Genomic DNA, 17,456 nt, shown 5'->3' with positions numbered 1-17,456 from the left:
TACGTTGAATCGATAGGAAAATATCAGATTTGAATAAACTTCGTTTTGATTGCCAGCCTTAAATAAAAACAATATGCAACGAAAAAAGCACGAAAAGGGAATGAAGTCTAGCATTTATATTAACATATGTTTGTTCTTTTTATTTAAAAAAAACTACAATAAATCTAGTCTTTTAAAATGTGCATGATGTTTTACCATATATATATATATATATATATATATATATATATATATATATATATATTCGCCCCCGCATGTTTCCAAGTTTCTCTCTGCCTCTGTGCTCGGATCGGACCATCCTGTCGGTGCGCCTCGCCGCAGCGGGCAGGTCCACATGGTGAGGGGTGTGTCATTAATAACTAATTAGGCCCGGGGGTCACACCAGCCACTTATATAAAGAGACCCATCACAGCCCGGTGCTGCAGCAGTTTCCTACGCGCACACAGTCTGGAGCGAGGAGGACGGACTCTTGCCTCTGTGTCCAGCCCCGTTCATTCACCGCTTCCTTCCCCTCCTCTCTCTCTCTCTCTCTTACGCATCATGGGCTCCGTGCTGCCCGCCGACGCTCTGGCTCTGAAGCCCGGATTTAAGTGCTCCGGCCGCTCGCTGTCGGACGTGATCACCTCGGACATCCTGCACAGCTTCCTGTACGGCAGGTGGAGGAACGTGCTGGGCGAACACCTGGCGGAGGAGCGGCAGAGCGGCAGCAGCCCCAAGACCGCCTTCACGGCGGAGGTTCTGGCCCAGTCCTTCGCTGGAGGTGAGGCTGACCCGCTGGGTCACTTTGGGAACTATTATTGATTTTTTTTTTTTTTTACCACACTTTTAAACCAATTGAATTCAGCCATTTTAAAAATAATAATAATAATAATAATAATAATATGTGCGTAAGAGCGCGTCAAAACCAACAGCATGAGAAAAGAAATACATTTTCGTTTTGCGCAAAGTAGTTCAAGTCAACTAGAAAATGCGTTGATTTGTTTATGCGCAACACAAAAATAATTTACCCAACAATCCTTGCGCGGGTTAGAAACCTAGAAGAACTTTCTCTGACCCTCTCCAACATTTCATCCCTGCTCGCTCTTTCCCTCTCTCTCTCTTTTTTTTTCTTCGGCTGCTTTTATTTCGAGCCATTAAACGCATTAACCCTCGCACAGCCTCCGCTCGGACCCCGCCGCTCCGAGGCTTGTTACTCGTAACCGGCGCTGATCGAAAGACGCGGAGCATTAAATTCATTTGGTTAACTTTGTGCTTGACCTGGGAAAGTTTCCCACTTAAACCTCTCGGACAGAAAGCTTTCCTTTCTTTGACATTTTTTTTCCCCTTTTTTTTATCCACCCATTCATCAATCTCCGGACAGTCTCTTTTCCTCCCTTGGCAGCTATGAGAGACTCTGGAGGCTCTTTTTTTTTTCTTCTTTCTCTTCCTTTTAAGAGATTTGCTGTTCCTCGCATAATGCGCCGTGAAGGCTAAATCTAATGCTATTCATTGCATGTCAACCATCTAATCGCCTTTCCATTTTTTTTGTCGCAGAAATTCCTCCGTCCTTTTAAACAAGCCCCCCGTCTCATTCAGCGCAAATTTATTGCGACAAAGTTCTAAAAAGGATAATGAATTTGGAATTAGTCGTTCCCTTTTTTCTTTCTTTCTTTCTTTCTTTCTTTCTCTCGAGTAAACTGTAATGAAAATCACATCTGAAGCATGACAAATTGCTGGGCCCCGAGCAATAGAGGATCGTTTAACCCCTACCCACTTTTCTGCAATGTGAAACTAAAAAAAAAAAATAAATAAATAAATCTTTGAATTTAACTTTAAAGAATCACTTTTTTTCTTTGCGGAAAAAAAACGCTTTAAGGGGGGTGGTGGTGGTGTTTCTTGCGCAACAAAAAAATTCAATTCATCCAGATAATCGAATTAAACGCAGGGTGAGGTGTGGCTTAATAATTTCGTGACTAAAATAAGATCCAGCTCATTTGCCTCTTTCACCACTGAAAGCGTTCATTCAGAGCTATTTTTTTTTCAGACGTTTTGCACTCATTTGTTCGGGCCTTTTTCCTTTTTTTTGCATTCGCAGAGGTGCAGAAGCTCTCCAGCCTGGTGCTTCCCAGCGAGGTGATCATCGCCCAGAGCTCCATCCCGGGAGAAGGCCTGGGGATCTTCTCCAAGACCTGGATCAAAGCCGGAACAGAGATGGGCCCCTTCACCGGGAGACTCCTGTCCCCCGAACACGTGGACTTGTTCAAGAACAACAATCTGATGTGGGAGGTGAGCCACTCTGCCACACGCGCGACTTTACTGGGGCACGACATCCCCAAAGTCCACTGACTTTATTGCGCATTTTCGATAATACAATTTATTTGCACTAAACAGACCGACTGAGTTAGAGCAGTTCAACTCGGATTGCTCGTATTTCACCACAAATGTAATTGGAAAACATTTCACAGATTTTATTCATAAGCAAACAAGCAAAAAGTAAATAAATAAATCCAACACATAAAAAAAATCACGTGCAAATTCAGCTAAACAAATTCCAGTTGGATTTTTTTTTTCTTAATAAATTTGTTTAGGAAATTTTACAGGGCCACTAAAAATATTTTCCGGGGCTTGGGCCAAAGTAAAATGGGTCTTGCGATGCTTCTGCTTTAAACACATTCCTAATGCAAAAAGAAAAAAAGAATTCTATCTTGATTTTTCCATCTGTAACTCATCCACGTCGTTCTTCAGGTGTTCAATGAGGACGGCTCGGTGCGGTACTTCATCGATGCCAGCCAGGAGGACCACCGCAGCTGGATGACCTACATAAAGTGCGCTCGGAACGAGCAGGAGCAGAACCTGGAGGTGGTGCAGATCGGCAGCAGCATCTTCTATAAAGCAGTGGAGGTGAGCCTCACGCTGAACTGAGAAGGTTCGCAAGAGAGCTCAGCTCAGTCTGGGCCTCCACTGAGTCCAAAACTACATAAACATAAACCTGAGCTGAACTGAATTGGCTCTGCTTTTGGCTTAACTTCCAGCTGACTGTGAAGCAATAATAAATAAATCCTAAGTCTTACAAATATATCTTTAAGTGTTTGGATTTTTATCTGACACTCACCAGTATTTGTTTCTCTGTAAGAGTCACCGCAAAGTTTGTCCACACCTCAACTAGCCTTGAACGCTTTTTTTCTGAAATCAAGCAGGAATGATGAACGCTGATATTTTTATATTTCTCCCTCCCTCAGACCATTCCGCCTGACCAGGAGCTCCTTGTCTGGTATGGAAACACGCACAACACATTCCTGGGAATCCCTGGAGTTCCTGGGATGGACGAAGAACACCAGAAGAAAAGCAGGAATGGTGAGTTTCTTCCTTTTAGAAACTGTTTGGCGAGAGCAACTTCAAAGTCTTAACCCATCGCCTCCACTGTTTCCCCCTCCCTCCCAGACGACTCCCACTCCACCGAGGGGCCCTCTTCGTGTTCTCCTCCTTCCGTCGCCGTCACCTCCACGGGCCGGATGCGCTGCGTCATCTGCCACCGCGGCTTCAACTCCCGCAGCAACCTGCGCTCCCACATGCGCATCCACACCCTGGACAAGCCCTTCGTGTGCCGCTTCTGCAACCGCCGCTTCAGCCAGTCGTCCACGCTGCGGAACCACGTCCGTCTGCACACCGGCGAGCGGCCGTACAAGTGCCACGTCTGTCAGAGCGCGTACTCCCAGCTGGCGGGCCTGAGGGCGCACCAGAAGAGCGCACGGCACAAACCTGTGGCGCACGCCTCCGACGCGCCCCCGCAGGTTTCCCCTCCCCCTCCTCCTCCACCTGCGCCGCAGATGGCCGCCATGCAGCATCAGATGCCTCTGGTCCACCACATTCCCACCATGGTGTTATGATGGCAGACACTGGGTCAGGCTGTGGCTTAGAACAACGACGCACTTTAGACTTAAAGCTGTGGTGGAAATGTAAAGAAGCGCTGATGTAATTATGAATCTTCTTTGGACGTTTTTTTTTTTTTTTTTTTTTTTTTTTTTTTTTTTTTTCCTTTCTTGTAATGTCTTCACATTTGACCGTCATGTGGTCAGAATGTAGGCATTAAGATTTATCCGTGCAAATTATGGTAAATTAATTAACAATTTTTTTTTTCCTGTTGATTTGTTTGTTTTGTTTTCTCCTTATAAAGCGAGACAAAATGAACAGATGATGTACTGAACTTCACACTAGAGGCCGGGCAGATGTTCTTATCACGTTCAGCATCGGTCAGATTTATTGAGCAAATTCCACGATGGTCAAACTGTTTCCTCACTGTAAAGTATAAATGGTCACTTTAAACCTGTACAGAATGGAGACTTGTGTAATTGTAAAATTGTATCATGTAAATACATTTGTGCATTCTTCTATTCTAAATAAATGATATGCGATTTAAATGGTTGACCGTTCAGAAAACAGTGGAAACTCAATTTTGATAATTGAGCTGCATTTTGTAAGTAACTGACATCCAAAAAAAACCAAAAATGTAATCTGATTACATGAAAATGAATTAGTGTCGCTGATTGAAATTAAATGAAACCTTCTAATATACAGAATATACTTACTTTATACAGGCATATACATTTATTTGAAATGAATTTATTTTATTTAAGTATAACCTCATAAGACACTTTTCAAATCTACATAATCAAGCTGAGAAGACCAACAAAAAGAAAATTATGTAAAATATATATTTGCATTACATTAAGCCAATAATCATCAGTTTATTGCATTAAGTAAACTACTACATTAAGCTAATAACTATTGTAAGACATATGTAAAAGTTTTTTTTTTTAAGAAATGGAAATTAGTTGCATCATAAGATCATATGTTTGGTCACCTTTCCCAATTTTGATTTTAGATATTAAATTACACTTTATTAAATTTAAGTAAATAAATAAATAAATAAATAGATAATGTGGCCATGGTGTCTCTTGGGGGCAGGAGGGGTAAAATAAAAACCATAATATTGGATAAATTCAGTGAAATTCTTTGCATATATGCCAGTGTAACCAAAGGGCTGATAGCTCTGAATCACTGTTTTCTTTTCGCCAAAGTAAGATGTCTGTAATTTTATAGACCTTTCTAGAACCCACTGATATGTAAAATATTTTTTCATTTTTTTCTGAAAATATGAAATTCTTCCACCTTGTCACCCAGTGGAAAAGGGGGGTTTATAGTTTTGATTAGTCGCACATTTATATCAAACTCTCCACTACAGATGTGGAAAGTTCTACTTTCTGACGAGGAAAAATAGGATCTAAAATATTCTGTTACAGTTTCTAAAAACAATTCCATAAGCCTTAAATTTACCAACTTCACTTTCAGCCCTCTACCCTCGGTTGGAGGTTAAAAGGTTGTGGCAACTTAAAAATAATGGAGAGGATACATATGGTCTAAAGAAAATCCCTGTCTGTTCTACTTGCAGCCCTAAAATCAGTATTTTCATACATTCTTCTGCTTTTTGAGAGCACATTTCACCGGTTTGATTCTCTGGTTCCGACTCGTCGCTGTATTTTTCCTCCTCCGCTTTTCTGAATACTACCTGTAATTACTCATTAAATCCACAGGATGGCGACAAACACGTTGGAACAGATGAACAGAAACTTGATGCTCTGAGAAACTGTTGAAAAGACTTAAACGAGACAACAAAACGATCCGCATCATTCTTTAATCAGTTTGTAGGTCGGAATATTGGGCTTACAAAGTCACATTTTTACCACATATGACAGGATGTTGCTGTAGAGTGAGTGCTGTGTACTTGTGAGCTGTCAGACATCGTCCAGCTTCCTTAAGCAGGAGTTTTCAGACAAGTCATCATTAGTACAAGTACAGCACAACCCAGAGTTTAGGTGAAGCAGATGTAAACATGAATGCCCTAGCAACAGTAGATACAGTAGGAGACATTATGGAAGAGTCTGATGGGAGGGTTTTGCATCACGGTTGACCGTCCACACTTTCTGCCCTGTACAGAGAGAGAAACGTAGCAGCTCATTCATAAACATACAAATTGATCTTATAAATCGAGGCGGCTCGCTGGACGAAGGGCACCTTGACACTGGCAGCTTGAAGCTGTCTCCTCCCTCCCATTGGAGCAACAACAGGAGGTTATCCAGTTAATAATATGCCGCACTCCTGAAGGAAGGCAGACGCCACACTAATGAAATAATGTTGAAAACGGTAGCCTGACCGCATCCCTATCAGGTTTAACGCACAGTATTTGTTCATGAATCTACACCAAGAAGCATCTTTAAAATCTTTAGACATAGAGTGGCAAAAGGAAAACACTGCATAATGAATTCCTCTTTTCACACAGCAATTTGGCATAAATGAAACAAACTCACCAGAGATGATCAGTCACAGCATCGTTCCACACTTTAATCCTTCCTTCAGGATTTATCTTGAAGTTCAGCTTCTTGTTTTTGCTCAGCAGCTATTAGCGAACTGACTCAAGAAGGCGATGACGAAGCAGTTTTCAGTCACAGAGGTTTTTGTAGTCCCCAGACGGCTGTGAGTCAGTAAACAGAGCTGGCAGGAACACAGTGGAAGGATAGAGTTACTGTAATGTTCTCCCTGGCTACAACCTGCATGTGTCTCTGGTGAGAAGAGAAGAACAGATGATTAAACGATGATTTAATAAAACCAGCACTAGCATACTGACGTACAGTAATATACTCAATTGAAAGTGAAAACAAAACAACAAAAAAATGTAGTAAGCAGAAACCTTTAAGAAACAAAAACAGTCTGCAATCTTCTTTCAAAGCAAAACTTCCTACTTATCATATGTGGAAGAATATAAACAGAAAGAAAAATGATTTTAGCTCATCTAGTGCAGAGTAGCTTATATGTTGAAATTAAAAGATGATCACAAAGCTGACTATTTTATAAACCATGGAAGATCTAAATATCAAAAGACATAGCATTCCTGCTAATAATTGCAATCGTTCTCATCATCCAAAATTATGCAAAGCCCTTTACATTAGTATAATTCTTTCTATTAACACAACTAATGACAGGTTTTTCCGTAAACATTTAAAGTTACACAAATATACCCCAATCCCAGTTACTAACCGTGTTCCCTTATCAAATGAAGGGAAAATTAAATGGTTTTTAAGTCTTTTTTTCTGTGCTGCTGTTGACCTTTTCATCTGAAACTGCATTCTGTAACCATAGCTACGTTCACTATAAAGTTATCAAAATAAAAGCATAAGCGTTTGCTGTTATTGCCTGTCGCTTTGCTGCTGTTGCACAGAAATATCCCCATTATCCCCCAATGGGGATATTGTATTCTATTCCTACCTCAACGATAGCTACGCTAAACAAAGGTAACTTTACTTAGTTGGGCTTTACAGTAAGCTTTATAACATTCCATGTTAACTTTGGTTTTATTATTATCTTGGACCTGAAAAACAGAGCATTGTTGTATATTCAATGTTTTCTATATGCAGCAGGTCTGTTGCATTTAGTTATATGCCTGAAACAACACACACACACACACACACACACACACACACACACACACACACACACACACACACACACACACACACACACACACACACACACACACACACACACACACACACACACACACACACACACACACTTTTGTGTCAATTCCAATGATTTCACATGTGCAGGAGACTGGCCATGCTATGAGCATATGGCCAATTAGACTGCAGTGTGTTCTTATCCCCTATGACTTTTTTAGGAAATATTATGGACAGTGACGAGACAAATTTGAAACCTTTCCACTTGGCACAACTTAACTGGACAGCATTGCAGCATTTGTGATTGTCTTGGATTGCTTTTCTGGTAGAAAATCATAAAGAATTATATTGAGCCATTAGTTAATGCCCTTAGGTGCTTGGGGTATGCAAAGGACAATGATCCAAAACACACCAGCAAATTCTCTCTGTATGGTCCAAAATAAAAACTACACACGAGATCAGTTCTGGAAAGCCATCCCATTGCGTTGAATTTAAGTAATTCTGTAAACATCAAAATTACACCACAGTAATGTCAAAGACTCAATGCCAATCATATAGTTTTGTAAATTCAATGCCATTTGCTTGGGAGAGTGAGAGAACCAGACTTAGATTCAGTGATTACTTACATTTTGGCCTATAAAATATATATATTTATTTTTGGTGGATGGTCTGAAAAATTTAGTTGTTAAAAAAAAGCAAAATAAATGTGTAGGTATAGCATTTTAAAATAAATATATATATATATATATATATATATATATATATATATATATATATATATATATATATATATATATATATATATATATATATATATATATATATATATTGCAACAGCGTAAACCCGACAGAGAGACGTCAAGTCGACTGAGTTTATTTAGCCGTGTTCGATCATTCTGTATTCAGCTAATCGAGTCTTGCCGCTGCTAGAAGATTGTTGTCATTTTTTTTTTCTGTGGCTAGCCTTTAGCGTTAGCTACCAGTTGGATTTTTGTTTCTCTTCAACACCCTTTCATCCAGCAGGTCGGTGACAGTTTGTGTCAGTAAATTTATATGAATGAAAGCTGACGAGCCCGTTGAGCATTAGCACTAGTTTATGTGTGTAACGTTTTGTTTTGAAGTGTTAATGTTATCCGGCCAAAGTTGAAAACAAACGTTAGCTAACAGCTAACTGGCTCTGCAACCGGTTAGCTAGTTCAGCGCTAGCTTGGACTGTTAGTTTAGCTGCTTATTAAGCTCCTTTTCTGAATTAACAAGCGCTAAAACCCACAAAGTTGTACCAGTATTTATTGTTACGTTTTTTTAGGAGTAGATCTTTTTGCTTTAAGCGCAATCAGTAACTTGTTAATGTTTGTCGCCAACATGTCTCTGGTCTCATGGCCATCTGTATTTCAGAAGGAAAGAAAAACTGAACATTTCCTTATGACTTAAAGAGGATTGTGGGAATAGTTTGTAAAAATAGTCATGCTAACACAATTTATGTTAATTTATCTGTTAGCCAGCGATTCTATGGTGTGCTAAATCACATCTAATTGTTTTTATGGAAAGTTTTTAACTTCAAGAGAAAACTCAAAAATGAGCCCGCTGTGCAGCAGCTGTCAGGCTGTAGATAGCGATTTAAATTCACCACAATACTGAGTAAAAATCTATATAGCTCTATACAATGTTAGAGATTATACAGATGAAATAAGATGAGAAATTCATATTTTTACGGTAAAAACGTTGACCCAAACACGGGGTTCCTTTCGCATTTAATTCACAGCGATTTTAGATGTGGATAACCACTTAAGGCAATATAGAGAAATATTTTCATTTGTTAGATTTACAAAGTTTGTCCTTTTTTTAAAGGGACTTTGAATGACTAAGAATTCATGGCTAAAGGCATCAACATGTTTTTTTTAATGAAGAAATTTAGCTACATGTATTAACTTGTTTACTGTGTGTGTTTTATGGTCTAATGTAAAGCACAAACGTTTGATGCAAATTTACAGAAAAAAATGAAATAAAATAGAAAGTGCATAACTTGAGCACCTCAGCTCCACTACTACAAAAAACATAGAAATGCATACAAGAGTAGGGATAATGTTGAAACTACAAATGTAGAATTTGGACTAAAACGGTTTTCCTCTTTCCAGACTGGGAAACAATGACACAATTTCTCATCTTTTCATGAATTTCTTTAGGTTGAGGCAGAATTGGGAAGCTTTCTATTTGTTTGCTTCATGTTGTCAGGTTCCGTTTATGTGCTTTATTGATTCTACAGACCTTATGTTGTGATTTTAAAATTAGTTTGATCTGAATCCTTTTAAGTGACAAAAAAAAAAACCCCTGAAGAAATCTGTAGTAGGACAGCACTTGTTCACAGCGCTGCGTGTGTTCCAGAATGTTAGGATGGATTGGGGTCCAAGTCTGCCGGACAGCTTGGTTTTGGAGATCTTCCTGCATCTGCCCCACGATGCCGTGCTGAGAGCCGGCCTGACCTGCAGACAATGGCAGGCGGTCTCCAGAGATGAGTTCCTGTGGAGGGAGCTGTTCTACAGTTACTACCGGATACCGCGCTCCGTTCCTCGACACCCGTGTATGTATTGATAGAATGATTGTTGTCGTTTTGTCCATATTGGTTATGAAGATGCGTGCTTTTTAAAAAAAAATAAATTATTGTCCTTTTCGGGCCTGTGTGCAGCGGCCGTGTCGTGGTACAGGGAGTTCAAGCGTCTATATGACTGCATCCCGTGTGTGGAAGTCCAGACGCTGAGGGAGCACAGTGACCAGGTGCTTCACTTGGCTTTCTCCCACAGGGGCCATCGCTTCTCTTCCTGCTCTAAGGACTGCACAGTTAAGGTACTAAAATTACGACTAAAACTAATCGTGGATGTGCGTAAGTAGGCCTAATGTTACTGGTCAGTTTAAGTTATTTCTTTGCATGTTTTTTTTTTTTGCATCTCTTGTTTATTTTAAGACACTTTTATCTTCACTTTGACCTGAAATGTGGCAAAATCAGCAGATCATCCTGAGAACAACTTACCCGACTTTTAATAAAATTTAATGTCGCTCACTAAGCCTAATTTTTTATTTATTTATTGTGGAATAGTTTTCAGATCATTTTCATGATGCTTTAAACCAAATATTGTCTCTCCTCTTCTAAACCTCTCTTTCAGCTGTGGGACACGGAACGGCAAGATGGAAACATCTCGTTGGTGCACAGCTCCAGCATGCGTCAGTTTAACTGGGGCTACACCCAGTTCTCCCAGTTCAACCCCGACGATACCCTGCTGCTCGTATCCGGCGTCTACCTGGGCCCACACCACTCATCTTCTGGGGAAATTGCCGTCATTAGTCTGGGTAGGAACGTGGGAAAAACTCCCGTACGGCTTCCTGTTGATGCCAAGTGGAGATTTGTTTTGGGTTTAAAATGAATTCGAGGTAGGAGTTTTCTAACCGCGCTGAAGTGTTTACACATAGTGCATTAATATAATGTGACTTAACTTTAGCCTCAAGATCATGAAGTACGGTGACTTGCAGACATATTCATGAGGCTTTCTCTTGTTTTTGCCATGTTGTAGCTACAAACCTCAATGTATTTTTTTGGAATCTTTTTAGATGAACCTATACAAAGTATTGCACAATTGTTAGGCAAAAAAAGGGAAAATTACACCTCTTTTTGTAGCATTTCCATTTATCTGTTTTACTCTGAGATTCTGTCAGCAGGAGGACTGTCATTCATAGGCCATCATACAAAACACAATGTGTGGTGGAGAACTAACCCTGCCGATCGCTATGGTGAAACATGGTGGCGGCAGCATCATACTGTGTGGAAACTGGTCGAAGTTAATGAGAAAATGAATGGCATTCGTGGAACGTCACCTGTCGAAGCAAAGAGCTGCAATGGGACGGTTTAGATCAAGGCGTATTCACGGGGTAGAATGGCCTAGTCAAAGCAATGAGAGGAATCAAACTGAGAATTTGTCACAAGAATTTAAAGCAGGAAAGGTAGTGTCGACTTTGCATAAAAGCCTGCTTGGAAAAAAAAACACACAAAACTTATCAAGTTGTTACTTGTAAATCAAAATTTTAAGTCATTTATAATTTTTTTTTTTTTTTTACCTTCTGCTACACTGTGTTGTTTCGGTCTGTTACGTAACATTCCAGTGGAATCTATTTAGGTTTAAGGTTTTAGAATCTCACTGTTGCTCTTCTAATGATTTGTTCCAGAAAATTACACGCTGCTGTCGCGGGTCAGGAACAAACCGTACGACGTGTTTGGCTGCTGGCTGAACGAGACGCACCTGATCTCGGGGAACCTGCACTGGATCGGCAACATGACGTCCTGCTCGGTGCTCTGGCTCAACAAAGCTTTCCAGGTCAACTTGCCTGAACTGGTGGAAATTTTTTTTTTTTGAGAAAACCCCTGCCCCCCAAAAACACCAGTTTCTTACTTCATCCTCGTTTGTTTGTTTGTTTTTTATGTCGCCCAGGATATCGAGTCCGAGAACGTAAACGTCGTGAAGCGTCTTTTCAAGATCCAGAACATCAACGCCAGCACCATCCGGACGGTGATGGTGGCGCACTGTCGCCGCCACGACAACCCGGACCTGCTGCTGGACTACGAGGCTCAGTCTCAGGCGAGGCGGCAGAAAGCAGAGCAGGACAATCAGCATCACCCTCTTCTGTTCGACCTGGGAGCCTCGGGCAGCGAGGAAGAGGAGGAGGCGGAGAGCGAGGAGCAATGCGGCACGGACGGAAGGAGCCACGGCTTCTCGTCCGCACGGATCCCCCAGCCCACGATATCCGGCCTGGACCACGTCATTCATGTAAGATGGAGATTAACTAGGGATTTTTAAAAGGTCTGTTGTCTTTTATGATGTTTTTTTTCTTCCCATGCAGAGCCGTAAACACGTGGGGGCCAGGGAGCTGCAGATTGAGACCCAGGTTGCTCAGATGATGGGTAGAGCCTACACCAAGGCCCCTGACTCCAACCTCATCGACCCCTCTGAGCCTGGAGAGGGCGAGGATAAAACATACTTACTCTTCACCACCGGCAGCCTTACCTACTCCCCCCACCAGATAGGTAGAATATTTAAAGTGTGCTGAGATGAAACCGAAGCTTCGGTCTCCTCATGTCGTCGTTTGGTTTCCTCTCAGGCATTAAGCGCATCAAGCCTGACCAGATGACCACCTCCGGCCCTGTGCTCGGAGAGGAGAGGAGCTCCGAGGAGTTCTTTGATTCACTGGACCACGTTATTGATATTCACGGCCACATCATTGGAATGGGCCTTTCTCCTGACCACAGGTAAAGTAGTCAACGGCACACACTGGAAATCTGGAGTGTGTACTTTTGCATTTGCAGGCTTTTTAAAAAAAAAAAAAAATGTATCCAGTGTTCTGGTCCTCATGGTTCCTCCAGAGTCGGGAATCTGATTTCTGTAGTTTTCACGTCTTGATAAAGTCTAGAAAAACGAAATAAATATGCAAAGTATTTTCGGATTTACAGACTTGATTCATTTTCTCCCTGTCTTACTGTTGTGTCCTCTTTCGTTTAGGCCCCTTTTTTTTCTTTCTTCCTTCCTTGTTTTTCTTTCTTTTTTGTCTTTTCATTCCTTTCTCCTTCTTCTTTCCCTGCCTCTGTTCTTTTTGGTCCAGTCTTCCCACATTTCTGCTGTCTGTGCTTCCTTAAGTCCGACCTTCCTTCCTTGTCTGTTTTTCTCTCCCTCTACATTTGGCAACTTGCTGTATTTAATTGGATTTCTCTTTTCCCTCATTTATTCATCCTCTTGTTTTGCAAGTTCCACATTTGACATATTTCCGTTATATTTGTTGTCATAAATTCATGTTGAGCATTGGTATTTTGTATAAATTAAATGGTTGTGAAACTACATGGGGTTAAGTCCGGAAAAATCAGCAATTTTTTTGACAACACAGTGTGTGGCGTCGTAGCCAGAAACGAGTCGGAAACACAGCAGACGCCTGTGTCAGCTGCTCGCCACCTGGCGATTCTGACTCCAGCTCTTCTGCCGTCGTCGTTCAGGTATCTTTATGTAAATAGCCGAGCTTGGCCGAAGGGATGCGTGATCTCAGATCCCATGTCCCCGCCTCCCATCGCCGAGGAGATAGACATGCACGTCATCGACCTGAAGAGTTTGAGGGAGGAGAGGAGAAGTCTCCGGGCCCACCGGGCCTTCACGCCCAACGACGAGTGCTTCTTCATCTTCCTGGATGTCAGCAGGGACTTCGTTGCCAGGTAGGACGCAGATGGAGGTTGAATGTCATGCAGGGGCTCTCGTTTAGTCACGGTGCGGAGGAGGGCTGCAGCTAACAGTTATGTGAATTATTGATTATTCTGAATATTAATCGATTAATCAGATAAAAATATCGGCACATTCCTTCCTTGTTTCATTTAATGTTTCATTTAAACTATTTTTTTTATCCAGTATCAGAAATGCATTAAAACATGGAAACAAACACATAATTCAATGATTTTCTTAAATAAGAAAATAAAAATGTTTTCATCTACAATTCAGAAATATAGCATTCTTAAAAAAATATACTTTTAACATCAACATGTGAAAAACTCGGCCCTCTCTGCCTGACTTGACGTCAATACACCGTAGGACTAATCTGATCATTTTTTTGGATGAAATGTTTTACGAAAATTGAAGCTGAAACTATGCCACTTGAGGAGCTTTGTGTAGAGCATGTTTACAAATGTTTTTATATTTACTTTGCACGCAAAATGTATGTATTTTTAGTTAAATGCGGCTCTGATTAAGTTGTTCTTTCAGCCGTTTTATGAGTCTGTATACTCCATTTAAAAATGAATCGATTACTGAATTAGTTGACGATTATTTCAGCTGTCGATTCATCACGATAAATCATTTCAGCCCTAAATTTAATATGAAAGACCGACGCAGGATATTGATTGATAGTGATGTGAAAAGATAAAGATACTACATTTAAAAAAAAAAAATATATAAATAGGAATCTGGATTATAGTGAGATGCATCGCAGCCTCATTATGTGTGAACACAATACCAAAACACCTTGATGATTCTGGTTGGAATGGGGCAATGAATGCCTTTCCAAAGCTCAGTGTCGTCCCGTTGGCTGTAGCTGTTGCACTGCTGACTTTTTCTCCACAAACTCCCTCCGGCAGCGGAGCCGAGGACAAGCACGGCTACATCTGGGACCGCCACTACAACATCTGCCTCGCGCGACTGGCGCACGACGACGTGGTGAACTCGGTGGCGTTCAGCCCCGCCGACCAGGAGCTGCTGCTCTCCGCCAGCGACGACTCCACCATCAAGGTGTGGCGCTCGCCCCGCATGGTGCGCCTCTCTCAGGCGTCGCCCCGGCAGCTGAGGCCCCGCAGCCTGCTGCCGTCCTGGCTGCTGCGCCACAAGAACTCCACGTTTTCGGGCAGCGTGAACGGGAAAGCCGTGAGCGAGGGCTGGAAGAAACCCTCGGAGGGGAAGTAGAGCGGGAGGGGGAGGGACGGTTCAAACACTCCGCGTGTGTGAGCAGCGTGTGTTCTCAATGGTGACCTGAAGCACTCAGAACACAGAGGGAAGGGGGATGCAGACACAAGGGGGCGACGTTGCACCGACCAAAGGGAGAACTGACGCCCGGTGCTGCTGCTGAGGATCTACCCATTGATACCAGATGAAGGTTGTGAGACAGAACTCTGAGATGCTATCATGTTTTTTTTTCTCTGTACCGATGCACCCGACCCGAGCGGACCAACAGAGACGCAGAGGTGGCTCCTTTCTGATCATGGTTGTTCTCATTCAGGGTCAAGTGCGGTGACTGACACTTTTTTTTTTTTATTATTATTATTATTCATAAGACAATCTTTAATTGGTGCCCTTTATGAAACACATCTTTGGAGAATGAAACCACAGTTTAAAAGGCTAAAGGGATAAATATATATAAATATATATATATATTGTCAAAGCTATATTTAAAGTAGTCTTCCTTAGTTTTATTGGTCTCACATCCCGTTGTCTAAAAAATAAAATCTATTGTTATTGTAATAAATGTAGAGTTATTGAGCAATTTAATATAAAAGTTGGCCCAGAGCATGACTGTAAACAAGAGTGTTATATGTGTGTAGCTAACTGTTATTGGAGCTATGTGGCGTGGAAACGTTTATTCATTTGTCAGCACAAAGTCTCACCTTTTTAGAGACTTTTTTTTTTTTTTGTTGCTTTGTTCTTACCCATGACAAATTGTTTTTCTTTTCTTTTTTCTTTGTCGTTGCTTGTAAACAAAAATGTCCCATTTAAACCCATCACTTCCCACCAGAGGGCCTCACTGGATATCAGAATTATTCAGATCCATCTCTGATGATTTTTAGTTCCCTTCTATCTGTTTTATGACCCACAGTTTGTCCACAGGCTTAATGTTTCTGGCTGGACTCTTAAATTGCTTATTTATTAAACGTTTGCTTGTTTGAGGATATCAGTGGAGAGAGATTCGTTCTTTCAATGCGGAGCAAATTTGAATGTGAAAGTCAACATTCAAATTCGCTTAATTACGGTGAAACAAAAACATTGACGTGGCAAAATGTTGCACTAAGCTTTAATGGGAGCAATCAATAAAAATAAAGCAAATGATTCAAAAATGGAACGAATCGACGTCACCTTTTTTTATCTGTGTGTGATGTTTCTCATGACTAAAACTGACATTAGATTGTTGCTAAAATCGTGTTGATGAAGCTACGAAGAGTAAAACTTCATGGTGCTGCTGTAATTCAACGTTCAGTGCCTCTGAAATAGTACAAATCAACCAGTTGAAAGTGAATCGGCGGCAGTTTTAGCTCCACCTGCAGAAGCTTGAGGTACTTTCACCAGGTAGACGCTGACGTTTCCATGTGGGCTCCAGGATGAAAGAGGATATGACTGATCATAAAACCCCTGTTATTCTTAGTGGTGTGTGTGTGTGTGTGTTTTTGAGAAGTCTCTGACAAGATCTGTTATTTTTTTCACGTTTTGAAACGTGTGTAGTAAGTCGGAAACTCTTTCATAATGTTCCTTTTGCCTCCCTCGTCTCCGTCTTTATGTTTGATGCTGTCAGCTGTTGTTTCCATGCACCCTTTAGATAAAACGCATGTCCCACAAAGAATAAACCTGAAGACCTGTCAGATTGATGTTTAAACTGTTGTGCAGCTCTCAATTAAAGGTTGTGGATAGAAAAGTAGATGTGAGTTTTCTTCTTTTTCTCTTTGACACCTTTAATCTACCAACAGATTTATCACAAGGGGTTTTTCCCATCTTTGATCTTCTGACTTTGAACTAAAGATGATTCTAAATAGCAGTCTTTCGCTCATAACGCATAGTTTTGGACTATGACTGAAACCTTCCAGGAAAGTATACCGGTTTTATTTCTATATATACTCATAAAACTGAAGTAGAGTTTAATTTTTTTGTTTTAGTTCCTCCAAATCATAGGAGGAACTAATGACTTGTTCCTCCAACAATTCATTGTTCCTCCAATGATTCCCCGATTTGCACATGTAGAAACGGAAGTTTATTTTTATTTTTTTTTGGTTTTGTTTTTTGTTTTAGTTTCTCCAAGTCCATGTAGAAACTGAAGTTTCTCCTCATTCTTTGCAAAATAGCTCAAGATCAATCGGATTGAAAAATGTCTAAAGGTTAAGTTATGAATCCTTTTGCAAGGCATTGTTTGGAGAATAATTTGCTTTGACATATTTAGAGAGAGTCTCTTCAGTTTGGCATTACAAATGATCGCATTATTCCTGAACAACGGCATGCAGAAATAAAGTTTACCCCAAATTGTCATTAAGTGCGCAGAGCATCTCGTTCATTACATCATATTACATTTTTTCCCCGTTATCCACAATTGCCGACAAATCTAGATTGACGGATCGTCCACAAATCTGCTATGATCATCAGGGAGAAGGTTTTGTGTCACCAATTATGCCAAATTATCATAGTTCCACCTTCGTGCTTC

The 17,456-nt window shown here is 41.0% G+C and overlaps 2 protein-coding genes and 1 long non-coding RNA gene across 4 annotated transcripts; 2 read left to right on the top strand and 1 right to left on the bottom strand.

Moving 5' to 3' along the window:
- Positions 1-386: 386 nt before the first annotated feature.
- Positions 387-3,968, top strand: prdm12 (PR/SET domain 12). The gene is made up of 5 exons (XM_005803779.2): positions 387-760; positions 2,075-2,265; positions 2,725-2,880; positions 3,219-3,333; positions 3,421-3,968. Exons 1-5 carry the CDS (start codon positions 541-543, stop codon positions 3,864-3,866), a joined length of 1,128 nt encoding a protein of 375 aa, XP_005803836.1. The 5' UTR covers positions 387-540; the 3' UTR covers positions 3,867-3,968.
- Positions 3,969-5,664: 1,696 nt separating this feature from the next.
- On the bottom strand, positions 5,665-6,514 carry LOC111609582. Its single transcript, XR_002753196.1, has 3 exons — positions 6,345-6,514; positions 6,052-6,135; positions 5,665-5,965 (listed from the first exon to the last, which is right to left on the bottom strand). It is a non-coding gene; the product is annotated as an uncharacterized LOC111609582 (long non-coding RNA).
- Positions 6,515-8,415: 1,901 nt separating this feature from the next.
- fbxw5 (F-box and WD repeat domain containing 5) lies at positions 8,416-16,682 on the top strand. 2 transcript variants are annotated; one of them, XM_005803778.3, is made up of 10 exons: positions 8,416-8,513; positions 9,873-10,068; positions 10,174-10,331; positions 10,649-10,832; positions 11,703-11,851; positions 11,966-12,301; positions 12,375-12,558; positions 12,633-12,780; positions 13,516-13,728; positions 14,641-16,682. In XM_005803778.3, exons 2-10 carry the CDS (start codon positions 9,882-9,884, stop codon positions 14,960-14,962), a joined length of 1,881 nt encoding a protein of 626 aa, XP_005803835.1. In that variant the 5' UTR covers positions 8,416-8,513; positions 9,873-9,881; the 3' UTR covers positions 14,963-16,682. The 2 variants fall into 2 exon arrangements, with proteins under 2 accessions (XP_005803835.1, XP_023194465.1); XM_023338697.1 differs by having other exon boundaries at positions 11,703-11,869.
- Positions 16,683-17,456: the final 774 nt, after the last annotated feature.

This window comes from Xiphophorus maculatus, chromosome 8 (genome assembly GCF_002775205.1).
Source record: "Xiphophorus maculatus strain JP 163 A chromosome 8, X_maculatus-5.0-male, whole genome shotgun sequence".
NCBI lineage: Eukaryota > Metazoa > Chordata > Actinopteri > Cyprinodontiformes > Poeciliidae > Xiphophorus > Xiphophorus maculatus.
Note: the sequence above shows the minus strand (reverse complement) of the source record. Positions and strands in the feature narration are given on the sequence as shown.

Coding starts and splice junctions, on each gene's coding strand:
- fbxw5 (XM_023338697.1), top strand. CDS start 9,882: ATGGATTGGGGTCCAAGTCTGCCGGACAGCTTGGTTTTGGAGATCTTC. Junction 11,870..11,965: donor AGGTCAACTTGCCTGAACTG/GTGGAAATTTTT, acceptor TATGTCGCCCAG/GATATCGAGTCCGAGAACGT. Junction 12,559..12,632: donor CTACTCCCCCCACCAGATAG/GTAGAATATTTA, acceptor GTTTCCTCTCAG/GCATTAAGCGCATCAAGCCT.
- prdm12 (XM_005803779.2), top strand. CDS start 541: ATGGGCTCCGTGCTGCCCGCCGACGCTCTGGCTCTGAAGCCCGGATTT. Junction 2,266..2,724: donor ACAACAATCTGATGTGGGAG/GTGAGCCACTCT, acceptor GTCGTTCTTCAG/GTGTTCAATGAGGACGGCTC. Junction 2,881..3,218: donor TCTTCTATAAAGCAGTGGAG/GTGAGCCTCACG, acceptor TCCCTCCCTCAG/ACCATTCCGCCTGACCAGGA.